We start from the raw sequence: 16,439 nt of genomic DNA on the forward strand, positions 1-16,439 counted from the left end.
TTATAGATGCGCGCGCAACCTATTCTTCTTCCTTTCGAAGAATTTCTTCCGGGCTGGTCTTACTGATTTGTTTTGATTTACATAGTAAAGTGTAAGATCTGTCATGGGGAATGCTTTAACTCAGAAACAGTCAACAGTCAGCGTTGATGAGAGTGCCTCTGGAGAAGAACTTTCTGGGGCATCTTCAATGACGTGCTCAACATCAATTCTGAAACTTTTTGAGGTAACCATTGCTTTCTGTTTCTTTGCCATTTGCTAGAGACAGCATAGCACGAGCCTTTTTGGTGAATGCAACTTTGACGTAAAGTTTCTTCGTGAAGAAGAAATTAAAATTAGAAGAAATCTTTTTTGTTCTTACCACTGATACGAGACCGATCAGGAAGTAGTGGAAATGCATCTTAGTCGTAGTAAGAACTATCATTTGTTTAGGCCTCGCGGCCCATTGAACCTCTCATAACGTCACATGCATGATTACTGTCTGTGTCTGAATTTAAGCAGATTACAGTATATTGTGTTCACCATCAAAAACTGTAAAAATGGTCTACAAATTTTGGATTGTTATTTATAGAGTTCTTCATTATCAGTAATATATTTCACTATTGTATTTCTCACCACACTATCCAAAACCTTGCATACTATGCATGTTAAACTTACTGGTCTACAGTTACCAGGATCTGACTTCGGTCCTTTCTTAAACAACCCTATTACCTCTGCTATTTTTTAATCTTCTGGTGGCAAGTCACTAAATCTTAATGACTTTAAATAATGAACACAATGGAACAGATAGCTTTACACTTAACTCCTTTAAAATCCTTGGGGGTATCAAATCTGAACCTTGCGATTTGTAAGGGTTTTAAATTCCTCAGTTTTTCTTGAATGGTTAAGGGTGTTACTCTTATGTCTATTTAAAAATCTGCCCCCCCCCCCATCCAAATGATGACCCCCTCCCCACTCAAGTATGATTAAGCAGATTAGTTTAGGTAAGGTGACCAGACGTTTCGGGAGCGAAAGCGGGACACGTGCCGAAGATGGTGTTGTCACCGACAAAAAACGCCGAAAAAAGTGGGGGGAGGGGGCGTATCAGCGTACGGTATTCAGATTTTTACAGACAACCGGGACATTTGATGGACTTCCAGAAAGCCAGAAAGCGGGACATTGGGCGTTCCGCCCGATATTCAGGCGGGACACGAGGTCAAAAGCGGGACTGTCCCGCCTAATGCGGGACGTCTGGTCACCTTAGTTTAGGTAGAAGCAGTCAAAATTTCTTTCTGATGTATCACTTTGAAATGTGACGTGAGATGCATGAAAATACAAGCAAAACAGAAAAATATATCTCTTTTTTTTTAGCAGAGGCTTAAATGCGCAAAGTTTTTCTTTATTATATTTCGTTCCCCCCATGAAAATCTTTTGATTAAATTTTATGCACTCTATGTTAATTCCAAAGGAAAATGCAGTTTTACACATTTTTTAAAAGGCTGTATTCTCTTATGTTCAATTTATAGGGGTATGTTACATTGAGTTTTGAGAGATGTCACTTGAAAAAAAAAGTTTTATTTTTTTTCCTACTTTTAAACTATCATGTGAATTTTTTATTAGAAACTAGAGCTCACAGCCGATGAAGGAAATACACATCCAGGAGAGCTCTCTCGTAAAACTTTTGAGGTAAGTGATGTCTAATCAATTATTCTCTGTCCTTTATTATATTTTGTAACCCAAGTGTTATTCACCTGCATATAGGAACAACAAAGCTTAGCTCCAGTGTGTGTTTTATTTATGCATTGTTTCATCTTTTTATGTGTTCACTTTTGCATTATTGTTTCTGTTACTTTCTGTTGACACCATGTTGTCTCTCTGTGGACATTTAAGGCCATTTACCTTACATAACTGCCCTCTATCAACTGTACATAAGGCTCTTTTACATAAATGGTCTCTGGATGTGGATAGGTGCTTGACTTTTAGTCTAGATTTTAATTGTGCGAGATTTTCCAGCCCAACTTTTCACATGTAAAGAGATAAGGTAAATTTCATGAGTCATAAGTTTCATAAGTAAAAGTCATGTTATTCAAATATGTTGTTAAAAATATTTTTAGGAAAGTTAGAGCATATATTATTTCTCTAAGAGACAGGGCTTCTGCTTACGCAAAAAATTGCGTACAGTATGCATTAAAAGTTAGGAGGACCCCTTCAATTTTCATCAATGGGGTCCCCTCCAAAGTTGGGCGAAGAACAGGGACCCCTTAAAAATCTGAAGAAGGGGTCCCTGGGACCCCAAAGAATTTAGCCTTAGCAGAAGCCCTGAAGAGAGACTTTTTTTATATATATAATCATGTATTTTATTATCTTTTCTAGAATGCATTTCATGGCCCTCTTCACAAGTTTGGAAAACTGATGTTTAGACAAATGACCAACAGCCATGTAGAACGGGACAGAATCACACGAGAAGAGTTTGTTACAGCAGGAACAGAAATAGTGAACAAATTTGATGTGACTGATCAGAGAAAGTACTACATAAAATTGTTTGCAGAAGGGAAGGATTATCTGACAAAAGAAGGTAGTTTGTGATTTTTAATATCTGGTAGAAAGAAAAAGATATTGCAGATAGAAACAATTAAACTCTGCATATAATCTTCTTCAGCTCCTGTAACAAACCTGTACAGTTCTGTAGGTTCTGTGAGGTATTCGATGATAAAATTGTAAGGATGTTGGTCAATGAAACACCCTGCCATGACTAAACTATCTCATGCAAGACCATAATTCTTGTCCCAAAACCAAAAGTGGAATTAAACCAAGCCTAGAAGACGAATTGATCACTCTTACACAAGAAGCTATTAACACCTGTTTGATGTTAACTGGGTTTCTAAAGAGACATTTAATATGAACTTCAAAAATTTAGAATAAATAATAAAAGGAAAGTCATGTTTATGTGCGATTGTAAGATTTATGTTTTGAATGTGTATTACCAAGAGGCAATTTTTATTTAGTAAGATGGTGGCTTAGCTCCATTGAACAATGCATGGCTGTGTTGGCAAGATTTCACATTGATAGCCACTTGTGTCATTAATGACTGATTTTGTCTTTTGGGCTTGGAATAATTCGAGTTTCAGTGTTGGGATGATTTAGTCATGGCAGAAGTCAATCTCATGGATGGATTTCATAACGTTTATCCTTCCTTTAAAGACAATCAGCTTAAAGTTGTAATAAAGCTTTTTACCCTTTTGGTATCAGTTAAATTTAAAGGTGGTTTGAGTATGTAAAGTCTTTACTATTCTTTTTTTGGTTCAGATGCACATAGGATATTTACATCTCCATTCCTGTGGTGCAGATGCGTTTCAGATGGTGCACGTGTCCTATGTGCTGACAGTGTCAGTGTCAAAAATTTCTTTCAAGCATGATGATCGAGATGTTGCCCTTTTTGAAGGCATGGTCACCAGTATGGTATGTTTTTTTTTTTAATTGCTATTTTTAATAAAATTTTCCCTTTTTTTATACTTTAAATTAGCTTATATGTTGACAACTTTCCTCACTTATCTTTATTTCGAATCTTAACCCATATGGGTTTTAAATATATATATAAATATATATTTTAAATATATTTAATGGAAAATAGTTTCAATCATTTTGAAGTCATAATGGCCTCAATGCTTGATTCAGTGTAGAAATTGTATTAAAGCTAAATAATTATTATTTCCCTCTATAGTCTCATAAACATACTGCACCAGTGAATACGTCACTCTATACTCTGACTGCTGTTGCAGCAATGAGCACCAACCAGAGGTTGATATCCAGAACCAATCTGTTATGTACTTAACTTCACATGAAAAGGCTTTTCACCAAGAGTCTTTTTAAAGAAATAAAATCTTGTGCAGAATATATGCAGATATGTTTGCCTAGGTAGATCAATCAGTCCATTTTCTTTTTCTTCGTGTCATCACATTCAAATCATTCAGGAATCCATGGGTTTTTTTAATTACTGCCAGTTTGGAATTGAAGATAGAATTGGATTCAGTCATACAGAGCAGTGGATGGTGACACACTGCCCCAATATCTTCAGTGGAGTACACAGCTGGGTCTATATGGTCCTTAGTGGCTCCAATCTGCCATCTGAAATGGTAAGTGACACTTATTTAAAGCTTCTTTATGGAAACATAGAAAATGTTTGACAATAATGATCAGCACTGTAAAAACAAAACAAAAACATAAAGAATGTATGAAGCTATTGAAACAACAGTATAAAGGAAGAATACTAGCAGAATGCATGTTTTTCAATCTGTTTTCCCGATTTTTAAGATGTATTTTCTTTCTGTTTGGTCATAATGTAGTTGTGAGGAAAAATCTTATATTGACATGTTCACCAAATGATAATAATCTGGTTGTCAAAAGGAATATTACCTAAACATGTTCACTTAATGACTGTCTTCACCTTTCGTGACATATAATGTAACTGTTCTCATAAATAACACCTGATCAAGGCTAAAATATAAGACTATATATTGAAGAAAAGAAAATAATCATTACATCAAAATACAAAGTAAAGCTACCGGAGTAGAGCCCCTCCACTGACAAGAAAATATTACCTAACATACACAAGCATTTATGTACGCCCCGAAACAAACTAATGGTGTCTAAGTGGTTTGGCGCGACACTGAGTGTTCACTATAACAACAAAGCTTATCCGCCTCCCTGACCACTGCCTGAGGCAATGCAAAGCTGACGCCACCACGCCCAGTGACTGCGTCACACCCTCACCTACTGCCCTGCGGCCTGGTGATTACACAGTCCGTCCTCTCGACGACTTGAATTTTGGCACCTAATCGACAATTCCATACAGGTTTAGCCACTCTTTGGTAGTCAAGAGCACTCCATCCTCAATTCAATGACTGACGGCAGTCTGTCCACACTTCGACAATTAATGTCTCTCCGGCTACCTTCTGAGCCTGTACAAAGCAATGCACATGGATAACACACTCTTTGGCCATGCATGTATAATTACAAAGCTGGCCCCTCAAGCGTGTGTCTTGTAACATTTCGTTAACAGTGTCGTCTGCTACGATAGACGGAAAACCCTATCTACACAAAGCAAGCTCCCTAATACACTCTTGGTCGCTAAACACATGTCATTAACAATACAAATAAAAAATCCCCCATGATATAAACTCAGCAAAGTCCTGTAATGCAGATGTTACCCTCATTTCTTTTCTTAAATACACAGTATGTAACCCCTGTTTTCATGATTGTCAGGAGGCTCGCACAGCACATGTGCCACAACTGGAAAACTTTATTTCTGGTCAGCATTGTTTGTCTTTGGGAATGGCCTGGGTCCTATCAGCTGTCCTGCCTAATTCGTTCACCCACACAACCCCTCAGCCACAGACATCTGGAGCTCAGAGCAATCCCATGCTGACCAACTTTCAGCTCTATGTCAGCCTGGTCGGTTTAATTTTATAGCTTGTAAATGGTGTGTATGCATGCTTATATATGTGTGTGTGCGTACCTAAGTAATCTTGCCTGACTGCATGAACTATTGCACATGTGCATTGATATGCAGATATAAATTGGAGTTTTTCATTGGTTTTTTTGTTTGTTTTGTTTTTGCATGTGTCAGAGTTATACTACATATTTTTATTGACACTGTTAATGGTATGCAATAAAAGTTGATTTAGTAGTCTGCATCCAAGTGTGTGAGTGTGCATGCAGGCTATAATATATATTTCCCTTAATTTTTGAGAGAACTGACAACAAAGTTTAACAGTATCATTTTCTGTAGGCACGATTACCACGTGTTCAGAGCTGGGCTTTGCTGTATAACAGTGAACGGGATGGTCTTTCTCGAAACAGGTAGTTATATATATGCTTAGACAATCAGTCTGTTAGTGTGTGGATACTTTGTGGATGTCACCTTACAGTGTTATTGATTGCATGCATATAAGCACAATAGTCAAAGGATGTTAGACTATAGTTTTATACCATCATGGTGTTAACTAATCCTTGCCCTTACATGTTTTAATTAACTGAATGCTTTCAAACATAACCTTTTGACTGCTGATAAAAGTTTGGGTCTGCCTGAACTTATAGAAAAGAAATCTGTTTGTATAACTTGCTTTGTGTTATTAATAAAAGATAAAGCCTAGTTATTACCCTTGTCGCTTAATTGTAACCATTCTTGTTTTAAGTCATTTCAAGACAATATGGGGAATGTTATCGCATTATCTGGAGAGCACATTTTCCATTTAAAGACATCTGACATTCAGAAGTCGTGTATTATGGTACAGAAAAGGAAGTTTGAAATATATATTAAATATTTTTTGACAAATATTGCAGAGATATGTTGAACAGTTTCAAAGGCTTTAGCTTTTTAATATATATTTTTGTATTTAATATATGTTTTTGTAAGGCAAGACCACCAAAATTTAACACAAAAACAGTATATGATATGAATTCAGGTTTGCTATTTTTAGTTATATCCATGATTTAAGTCTTAAAATACTTGTTTTCACACATTACAATGGAAAGGATACAAAATGGTACTCTAAAAATAATTTTAAAAGCATAACTTCATTTCTATTGAAGTAAATCAACTTATTCCATTTTTTGCCTTTATTTAGAGAATATCGAATCTCAACGTTTATGTTAGGGGAAGGACAACTAAAGTTTTAGCTACTTTTTAATGTGTAAAGTGGTAGGTCATTCTATGTAAAAAAAGTAAATTTTAATTTAACACAGCTATTCATTTATTTCATAAGCCTACAGTGAGTGCCTTTGTTTGAAGTGGAATGTTTTTTTCACCATCTGGCTAAGGTATAATACACAGTGTAAGGTGTAATAGAACTTGCTGAAGCCATAATCTTCTTTAAGGTTGTAATGTCATATAAACCAACATGGAACACGAACAGTCTGTCTCCTGCCTCCTTAGTTTTTAACACAAAGAACTAAAGAAGTTCAAGAAAGCAAACGAAAAAAAAAATGTAGCATTGACCGTTTAAGAAAAATCAGTCAGTTGGGTACATACACATACCCAAATGGTTTTATGATACAGATGTTCACACAGTGTGGGGACATGTTCAGCAGTCAAAATATGCCATTATCTCAGAATATCCAGAATTTAAATTTTCATTAAAATTGCACTTCCTTGGGGTTTTTTTTTTCTTCCAAACCCTCTTCTCTCGAGTTAGAGGTATTTAACATATTAAGCGTGAATTTTCACTGTAGTATAGATCTGAGTGACTATTATTTTATAATACATTGCATGCATTGTTTATAATGGGCAGGTTTAGCCACCACATTTTATCCTACCATGGCCACAACTTGACATTTGTTGGTTTTGAAGGCAGAAACCTGTATTGTCTAGCCTTGGATTGTGGGTGGAAGTAAGTGAAACTCTTCAAAGAGTATTGTCCAGACCTGCCTACTACTATCTATTTAGACACTACAGTCACGTGTTTTAAAAAAACACTATGGATTTTCGGTTACAGACCTACAGTTATTCAAATATAGTTTTATTCCCTGGTTTTAGTTGTTTTTAAACAGCAGTCACATGGTAGATTTCCATCCTTTTGCACTGGTAAGTGAACTCTTTCCTGTGGACAAAATTTTCCCTCACTTATTTGAATGAATATTCCATTTTGTTTTTTATTCCGGAGTTTATTAAAGTTAATATTTATGTATTTTATGCGTGTTGTGGCAATGAGTCAAAAACTACTGCCAGTGACAGTTATCAAGAAAAAATGTTGCAAGCCATGTTGCTCAGATTTTTTTCCATGCTCTTTGTGTTGGACAAAGGGCTAAATGCTACTGTAAATTGACCTTCTGAATGGGAATTCTATAGATGAGAAATCTGAAGGGAGGCAGGTCTGCCTATTCTATAAAACCTTTTTCATCCACTAAGTATATGAATTATAATTTGACAGAAACATCATTTCCAGGCTAATTGAAGGTCTCAGAAACCATAAAGGAAGATGCTGAGATAACATTTATTTTAGAGCACTGTTTAAACAGTCACTAATATTGAGAAAAAAATTATCTACAGTTCATAAACTTAGTGTGCATCACATTTTATTTGTTTGTTGTTTTTTTGTTTATCTGCATGGTGATCTAGAAAACCCTCATTAACATTTCTAACAATTCCTGGCACCAGCTGCAAGTAGTGAATAATGGTTGTCTTGAACTTGATGAGTTACTTATCTACAGGGAGAGTTTACAGAAGATTGGTGGGCCAGATTGTCGTTTGATTCAGCTTCTCCCTGTTTACAGAGTAATTCAAGGTATTATTAATGTGTTCTATTAACTGATAGCTATCCATGTAGCAGGCTAAAAAGAAGTTGCTTCATTTTCAGGAGCATTAACAGTAAAACTTTCTGTTAACAGTACAAGCGGATTCCAGATGTTTTACAATAGATAAAAGCCCATTGTCATCATCACCGGTTGACAATTGAACAATAGGAGTAGTAGTAGTGATAATCTTTTATAATCATTAAAATTTAGTAGGGCGTGATAAGCTTTAGAAAGCTTACTTCACCTTAAAATAATCCAATTGTCACTCTTCAAAGTATACCTAACTAAACTAAGTAACAAATGTTTTAATGTGAACATACAGTACATATTTTAAAATCAGAGATTAATTCCAGAAGAAGAGCATACAGATAGGTTAAAGCTTGTTGTAATTGGATGTAGTTGAATATAAACACCATCATTACTCATATTCTTAGTAAATTTACAGCTGGAACTTGATGTTGTTCTCTTCAGCTGGGTCTAAGATGGTATTATGGAACATGTCATCTCGTAACTTGCCAAAGGGGATTCAGGTTGGCCAGGATGGCAAGCCTCTTGTTCTTAAAATCAACGATGAATTTGAAAGCGTCAGTCACTATGGCGTGCCATGCGTGTTTCACAGGATGGAGGTAGGACTAGCTTGCAGAGTGTATCATCATTACACTCCTTACATGTTACATTGTGCATATCATATTCAAGCTGTAAAACTCTTTACAGTTATTTATAGTCAGACATTTACATTTACTGAATTGTTGAGCAAGAAACTTTGCACTATAAAGAATTAACCCTCATGATTTTGATTTACTTCTTGCCACGTTGATGTCACATTGTACATTATGCACTGAAGAAGACAATTGTCTTGCAGGTCTGGGGGTGTGGAGGGGAGGATGTAAAACGTGCACAGGTCAAGCAGAAACAGTGGGAAGCACAAGAAGTGGAGAAACATAAATCACAAAAGGTACTGTTTAATGTTTGATATTTTTTCATATTTAATACTATTTCCCCTTTGTTTTTAGAGGGTGGAAACCTTTACAGATTCAGGTAAATAATATTTCAATTTATCTTTAACAAAAATTCCATACATTTCAGCAGTAGGATGTTTAGTAACCTCTCCCATTCAAGTTGATAATTGTTAGAAAATCTGTTATGCATATAGATTTGTCCAAGCATGCTGAATACTGTTTGTTTGAAACAAACCACTTTTGCAGCTGCGGCTTGAAGGAGACTGGCGAGAAAACCCAGACAAACAGATATTGGAATGGGGAGGTGTACGAACAGGCAGTTCCTATTCCGAAAAACGATAGCAAAATATGAACCAAAGGACTATGCTTTTATCAAGAAACTTTTTAAACCAATGCATTTACTGTATGACAAGAGAGAAGACACCATGTCTATATGCTGATAATTATTGCTAAGGAAGAAAATTGCATTGAAACTTTTTTTAAATTTTTTTATGTGACGTCTTCACATGGTGAATATGTGAGACGGGATATAGTTTGGGTTTTTTTTAAGTTCTGTACTATCTTTGCATATTACTCAGAGAATTGAAGTATGTGTGGGTGATGCTGAAAGATTTAGTATGTTTAATTCATTTTGTGCAAACGTGTATGGTAACAAGTCATGTTAAAATACATGCACATTCCCAGTATGTCAATTATTGAAATCTTGAATTATGCAGATGGATGTTGCAGCTTTTGTGTGTGTGTGATTGAGAGAGTGAAATCAAGAGAAAGAGCACCTTGGAGGTATGCTCATAAGTCTTCCACTGAGAAAACAAAGAGATGTATATGCACATATATTTTGGGGATGGAGATTGTCTTGATACTTGCTTGTGGAAGGGGAATGAGCTGGTAAGATATATGTCCTTTAAGCCATCTTTTAAACACATTTAATTTGCAGAGTTGGTATTGCAATGGTTTATATTTTGCCGAGGAGTAGATGGTGAGTTTCCTGTGTACCCATGTATCTGGGTGAAGAGAGGGGAGAAGAAAAACTCGGAAAATGAGAAACATTTTTCTTTACATCCAGCATCTTTTTCCATGTCTAATATTCAAAGTTGGTCAGCATTTCGAATTTGTAAATCTCATATGGCACATACTATATTCATGCATAATTTGTAAATAACATTAAATGAGCAGATTTCCCTCGTTTGTGTTAATTCCATTTTCTCTGTTTGCTGCCTAATGCAGCACATTTACTTTCCTGCATACATGCAGGTAGATGACTACATGTCCATCAATTACTTGTGGGTGCAAGAAAGAAAATAGAAATGGGACAAGCATGCTTGAGAGGAAGAATGCATCTGTTTCAGTTTTTCTCCTCTGCTGTCAAGAACATAACAAAAATTCAGAAGAGTTGTGTGTGGATCATTTATTTTGTGCAGTCATAACTGCAGATTCATTTAGGCGCGTGACCTAGTCATGTACTGGTTGACTTGTACTGGATGACCATAGAGACAGCAGCGGTGGACAAGAGGCAAGAGGTCTTTGCTGAGCAGATTACTTTGGCAGGAAGAGGCTCGAAAGATTTTTATTAAAAAAAACTAATATACAATGGCCTTAGCTATGATATTTATATTGTTCATTATTGTTTCTGTGAACAAGACTTAAAAAGTGAAGGAAAAAGGGTAGTTCATAATTGAAGATTTTTCCAGATCTAAAAATTTCTGTATAACCCACCTGCTAATTTGTTTCCAATATTTACAGGAAGAGAGGATATTGGGAACTAAGGATTACTGATTGCCTTTCTCCTTATTTTTAAAAAATAATGGGTTGTAGTTTTATTTTAGGTGGGAGGAGGGGGTAAATGTGACCATTAATCAGTCCAGGTCTAATTCTAAGGGTAGCTGTTGAAAGTTTGGTCTTTATTGATATGTAAATATCTGTGTATGTATATACAGTGAAACCTCGGTTAACGAACACAATCCTTTCTGGTTTAATTGGTTCCCAGCCCCTGTTGACTCGCTAATATTTGAAAGTTACAGGCTATATAGGTTTTTTTTTAATAAGAACAGTTACAATACAATATAAATGGAGTTAAATAAGCATAAAAACATTAACGAAAGCATTTAAACATAAGAAAACTTGCCGTTTTGACGGCGTGGGTGGATGGAGGTGTGGGGAGGAAGGGGTTTTCGCTTTGAGGTTAAAGGAAAAAACTTGTCCAGTGTCTGTTCCTTCTGCCTTTTTTGTAAAACTCTTCGGTAATACGACATCACATATCCGACAGACGCATGCCGCCTTCATATTTTGAAATTTCCTTTTTCAGTTCATTTGTTGGCCGCTGCTTCCTTGTCATAACCTCACTACTATTGCTCTTAATCTTCTTTGGAGCCATGGTTGAGGATTATCTGATTTAAATAAAGCACAAAAATCACTAAATAAGAAGGATGCGCATAGATAAGGAACGACTAATCGTAACTGTGTCTCGAGCGCGAATGAGGACATGCTGGTCGGTCACTTGTGGTTCACGTGGCTGTTATTCAACATTTTGTTCGCTATCCGAGACACATTTTTAACGAAATTTTTGTTCGTTATCCGAAATATTCGCTATCCGAGGCGTTCGCTAACCGAGGTTCCACTGTATAAGAGTGTGTGTGTGGTGGGGCCGATTTGATTAGTTATTAAATCTCTAATGAGCAATAACATGTGGGCATAAGACTGAAGCTTATAAAGTATTTTTGTAATCATTTTTGTAAAATGAAACAGAATTTTACTGTTCCAAACTAACCGACTTAAAGGATGCTGGCAGTACAAGAACTCATTGCTGAAAAGGTGTTTCCATTATGGAATACATTTGAGACATTTAATGAGAACTTGACAGCTTTCAGAAATGTGTATCCAAAACATCTGCTCTCAGATAAGCACCAAGAAAAGCATTAAGGTTTATAGCCTGTGTTACTTGTGGATGCATTCATCTTATATATTTGTATGCAATTTTTCTGTATTATACAAGATTTTTGGGTAGAAAATGTTTTTCGACAGGACCGGATTTGTAAGATTTTTCAAGTTTCTCATTTCAAGAGAAACTGAATACCCTTTTTTTACTGTAGTTTACATATCTGATCTGTGATCAGCTATCATTTTGTGATATCAAATTGCATATCGTTATCAAATTGTTTGGTAGAAATTAAAAGAAAATAAACTTATGTACAACAGCTTTCATAAGCAGTTTGTTGTTGTGACATGTTCCTTTACCAAGCAGCCAGGGGAGGAACGTCCTTTTTTTATTGATAGCATTCCTGACACCTATATCGCAATCTTAATTTCACTTAATTGCTTATTGATGAATACATTTTGTTCAATTGTGTGGATGTCAGACTAAATCACTGATCCAAAATGTTTGATCAAGGTTGTGGTTGTAGTTAGACGTTTTTGGGAATGCGCTTGACCCGAGGAACAATGCTCTCAGAAACAGGTGATGATCCAATGAATGAACCGCTAGCAATCACACCTCTAGCTTTTTTTATAAAAAAAAAACCGTCATGTGCAAACTTTGCCAGTCCTGGTCAAATTAACTTGAGTTCCTCATTAGAGGTGTGACAAATGTTTGACATCTCATATAAATTTTCTGATGCATAACAAAGATGCATGCACAAAAATAAACTCAAGGACACACCGAAAAATAAGTTTTGCTAGCATTTATTTCTGCTCCTGCTTAATACCTCACATTGTTTAGATATATACGCTTCTAGCTATATTATACTTCACAACACCGTAACTGAATGGAGCAGGAGTGGGCAAAGTATTTATCGTTGTTTATAAATTATGCTTATCTAACTTAGGTTAATTTGGTTGAAAGTTAATTTTTATCAAATACGACTTCGTGTGAATCAGTCCGTAGCATTCTAACTGAAAAAAAACACAAAAATAACAAGGCGGCTGATGTGTCTTAACGGAACTATACGAGGACATGGGTGGCGGCTGCCTTCAAAGGAAAAACAATTTAAATTTTTATTGTGAGTGAATGTAAAGTTTCACATTAAATTTGGTAAGTAAATATCATTGTGTACGCATTTCCATCCCATTATAATAAATTTGTTGTGTAGTTGCGGCGAGTTTTTGGTATATTACCGGCCCACCGTTTAGTTTAGAATTTTGAGACCGGCCAACGAAGAAAAAAACTTTGCCCACCCCTGGAATAGAACAACGAATATAAAAATATTCAAATTCAACTAATCGGAAACCAAAAACAGCATGAAATACCAAAAACTAAGTTGGTATTATTTTATTCTCACAGGAAAGAAGGACGATCAAGTGTTCAAAATCACGAGCATCATTGCATGTGCATGAAAAAGAAAATAATTGAAAGAGGTGGGAAGACTAGAAAATTCCAGATGTTTGTTTCAAATGCTAGTAATCAGTTTCCACAACCAAATAAAAAAATTAATTGGAATGATTATTTCCACAAATGTAAAATAATAATTAAAAAAACCAACCAAGTGGAATGTGTTAGGATACATGCTCAATAAATCTGTGTAAACCATTGCACATACGTTTTATTGCAAGAGAACAATCAAAAGAGGTAGAAACAAGAAATTGTATGTTCGCAAAAGAAAAATAAATAAATAAAAAATCGACCGTACAAACGCTTAGTTAAAACAACTTCTCTACTTCTAAAATAAAAAGTCTTCTCCTTTCTCCTGTTGTTATTATTATTATTAAAGTTGGTGAAATAGGAAAAAGGGGAACAAATATCGTTAAAGTATGGCAGCAAGGGGTAAGCAAGTGGGCACTACCCTCATAAAAAGCTGGGCCCAAGAAAGGCTTAACCTGTATTTTCCTTGGACTTGTCCTCTCAAAAGAAGCATTTTAGGGATCATGGTCGATGTGGTGTGATCATTTGGGACAAAATGGAGACCTCGCTGGGACGAAATGGTTGGGGAGAAATGACCATCCCTCCCCCTAGTTTTGCCAACGTACATATATGGCATCGCCGATACTTCCACTCATTGTATGCTTTACTGCACTTACTGTCCTCCATGTATCGCCGAAAGGGGGCGAGTATAGAGTAGTTAAGGAGCGCTTTCATTCACCAACATTGAGATTTAAAGCAGATTAACTTTTACTATTAAAACAAACGATGAAAACCTTAGGCGTAAACATCACAAGACGTGAAGGTTGTTTGGCCTCCAGCAAGGTTATGACCTTCATTTGCATATCGAGTGTTACGTAACGAGACTCGAATGCTGAGGACGAGGGCAGTCATACAGTCTAGGAAATCGCTGATTGGCCGTGGTCTATAATGAATGTGGGAAAACACAATCTGATTGGCTGTGGTCTATAATGCGTGTGGGAAAACACAATCCGATTGGCTGTAGGGGCTTGACATCACTTTCAAGTTTGATGGCCGCGAAGGCACGAGAATCATCAGCCAGACATAAGGTCTCGTGACGGAGAGCGAGACTGGGTTGAAGCAAACGAAAGAGTCCCGTTACTAAATTGATTTAGCAGGAAATAACATTTTTGCACTGAGTTTTACCCAGTCGTTAGAGAGAGAGAGAAAAAAAAATGGTGCCCCATTAACGTCTCTGGATCACTCTAGCGCTGCGGTCATGTGTGGACAAAGGCACGTGACACCGATAGACCACAGTGAAGACTTCTCTCGGATCGTCGCTGTTGTTGGGGTCGGCCAGAGCTTGAGCAACGGGCGCCGGGCTCCAGATGATGTCATCGCTGCCGTGTTTCAGGCAGCGCCACAGCTCACCCACCCGCTTTTCTTGGAAGGCCGTGATGAAGATGTGGCTGCCGGTGGCTGGGGTGTCGTGCAGGCTCACAATGGCAGAATAAAGGTAAACGCGTCTGATGAGCACTGTGTCGTGAGCAGGGCCGTGCTTAGGGGCAGGCGGACGAGGCATCTGCCTAGGGCCCCGCGCTTCAAGGGGCCCCGCGCTTTTGATTGTAACCTATTGACGAACGTTGCAAATAAATTAATCGTAGGCTTATGTTGTAATGTGTATGCAGCGTGCTGTCAATGATAAAAGACGAGATATCTCTGAGGAAAAAAGTGACTTTAGATCCCAACTAAAACCGTGTGATCGTGGCGTGAGGGCCCCGCACATGCCCTTTGCCTCGGGCCCCGCGGGGGCTAAGAACGGGCCTGGTCGTGAGGGTCGGTGATGGTATCTGGAATCCAAAGTCAAGTACTTTGTTGACGTTAAAGAATGTCAGTGATATAAAGTATCGAACACATTTTTTGTCCGAACGAAAGGTTACTGGAATCAAGCAGACTCTTGTCTGTGATGGACGCGGCTGGAACTTGATCGAGTAACTTCATTAACAGTCCTTAAAGCCAGGCATAAGACGTTCCTTCATCGCTGGGAACATTTCTTCCACCAGCCCTCCATAACCCAGATCTGGATCATCAGTTTCGTAGGAACAATCTGAAAAAGAGAAGACTGCATCTGAGATGCTTTCATGGGACCACTGTCACGAACCAGAGGTAGCGGTGCCTAAAGTTTACCCATGGTGCAGTGCTGACAAGTGCTATCATTGAAAACAAGAAAATGGAAACCTAGGACGTCGGATGGTAGTATAAAAGTTTCCGCCTTGGGTAGGGTCCACAGCTATGGCTTCTTAGGGTAGTGAGCGGAGGCAGAACCAACGCTGGGACATGTATGTGCCTCTGCGTCACAGCCATGGCATTAGATGTTTCACAAACCATCTCGATCCCATTAACCTCATGCTTCATCAAAGAAGAAATTATTCAAAAAATTCCAGATTGGACGACTTTCATAGAATTCCAACCTTGTCGTCTTGCCATAAAAGTATCTGCCCTAATTATTTTCATGTTGTTAGTGGTCTAAACTCTTAGGCTATTACCTGTAACAATTTCTACTTCATAATCCTAGCTCAGATTAAACAGACTTATTCTAATTGTTTTAAATGGTAGAATTTGTCCTGGCTTCAATATAAACTACTTAATTAATAAGCCTTATTTAATGATTTTTTTTTAGCCCCTAATATGCTATTTTAAGCTTTTCCCCCATAAAGGTGGATTGTAGTCTTAAAATTCAATTAATGTGTTTTAATTGATTTCCTTCAATGTGCAGGCAAAAGATAAGCAATCAGGTCTAACCTGCCTTATGAGTGAATGAATTAATCATCACAGCACAGTGATTTAATGCATGAGACACTTTATTTTAACACAGTTTATGTTATGCAATGATGAACCAT

The 16,439-nt window shown here is 37.0% G+C and overlaps 1 protein-coding gene across 1 annotated transcript; it reads left to right on the forward strand.

Annotated features, from left to right (window-relative positions):
• The first annotated feature begins 14 nt into the window (after window positions 1-14).
• Window positions 15-10,409, forward strand: LOC112561680 (restriction of telomere capping protein 5-like). The gene is made up of 12 exons (XM_025234290.1): window positions 15-223; window positions 1,597-1,662; window positions 2,350-2,551; window positions 3,323-3,435; window positions 3,978-4,109; window positions 5,239-5,427; window positions 5,765-5,835; window positions 7,266-7,364; window positions 8,185-8,258; window positions 8,740-8,894; window positions 9,131-9,223; window positions 9,474-10,409. The coding sequence occupies exons 1-12, from the start codon at window positions 104-106 to the stop codon at window positions 9,567-9,569; spliced, it is 1,410 nt and encodes a 469-aa protein (XP_025090075.1). The 5' UTR covers window positions 15-103; the 3' UTR covers window positions 9,570-10,409.
• Window positions 10,410-16,439: the final 6,030 nt, after the last annotated feature.

This window comes from Pomacea canaliculata, linkage group LG4, assembly GCF_003073045.1.
Source record: "Pomacea canaliculata isolate SZHN2017 linkage group LG4, ASM307304v1, whole genome shotgun sequence".
NCBI classification, from domain to species: Eukaryota; Metazoa; Mollusca; class Gastropoda; order Architaenioglossa; family Ampullariidae; genus Pomacea; species Pomacea canaliculata.

What these genes read in the sequence shown, in the direction of transcription:
- LOC112561680 (XM_025234290.1), top strand. Translation starts at nt 104, where the DNA reads ATGGGGAATGCTTTAACTCAGAAACAGTCAACAGTCAGCGTTGATGAG. An exon ending in GGATTATCTGACAAAAGAAG is followed by an intron (nt 2,552 to 3,322) that starts GTAGTTTGTGAT and finishes CCTGTGGTGCAG; the next exon opens with ATGCGTTTCAGATGGTGCAC. An exon ending in TGTTTACAGAGTAATTCAAG is followed by an intron (nt 8,259 to 8,739) that starts GTATTATTAATG and finishes TGTTCTCTTCAG; the next exon opens with CTGGGTCTAAGATGGTATTA.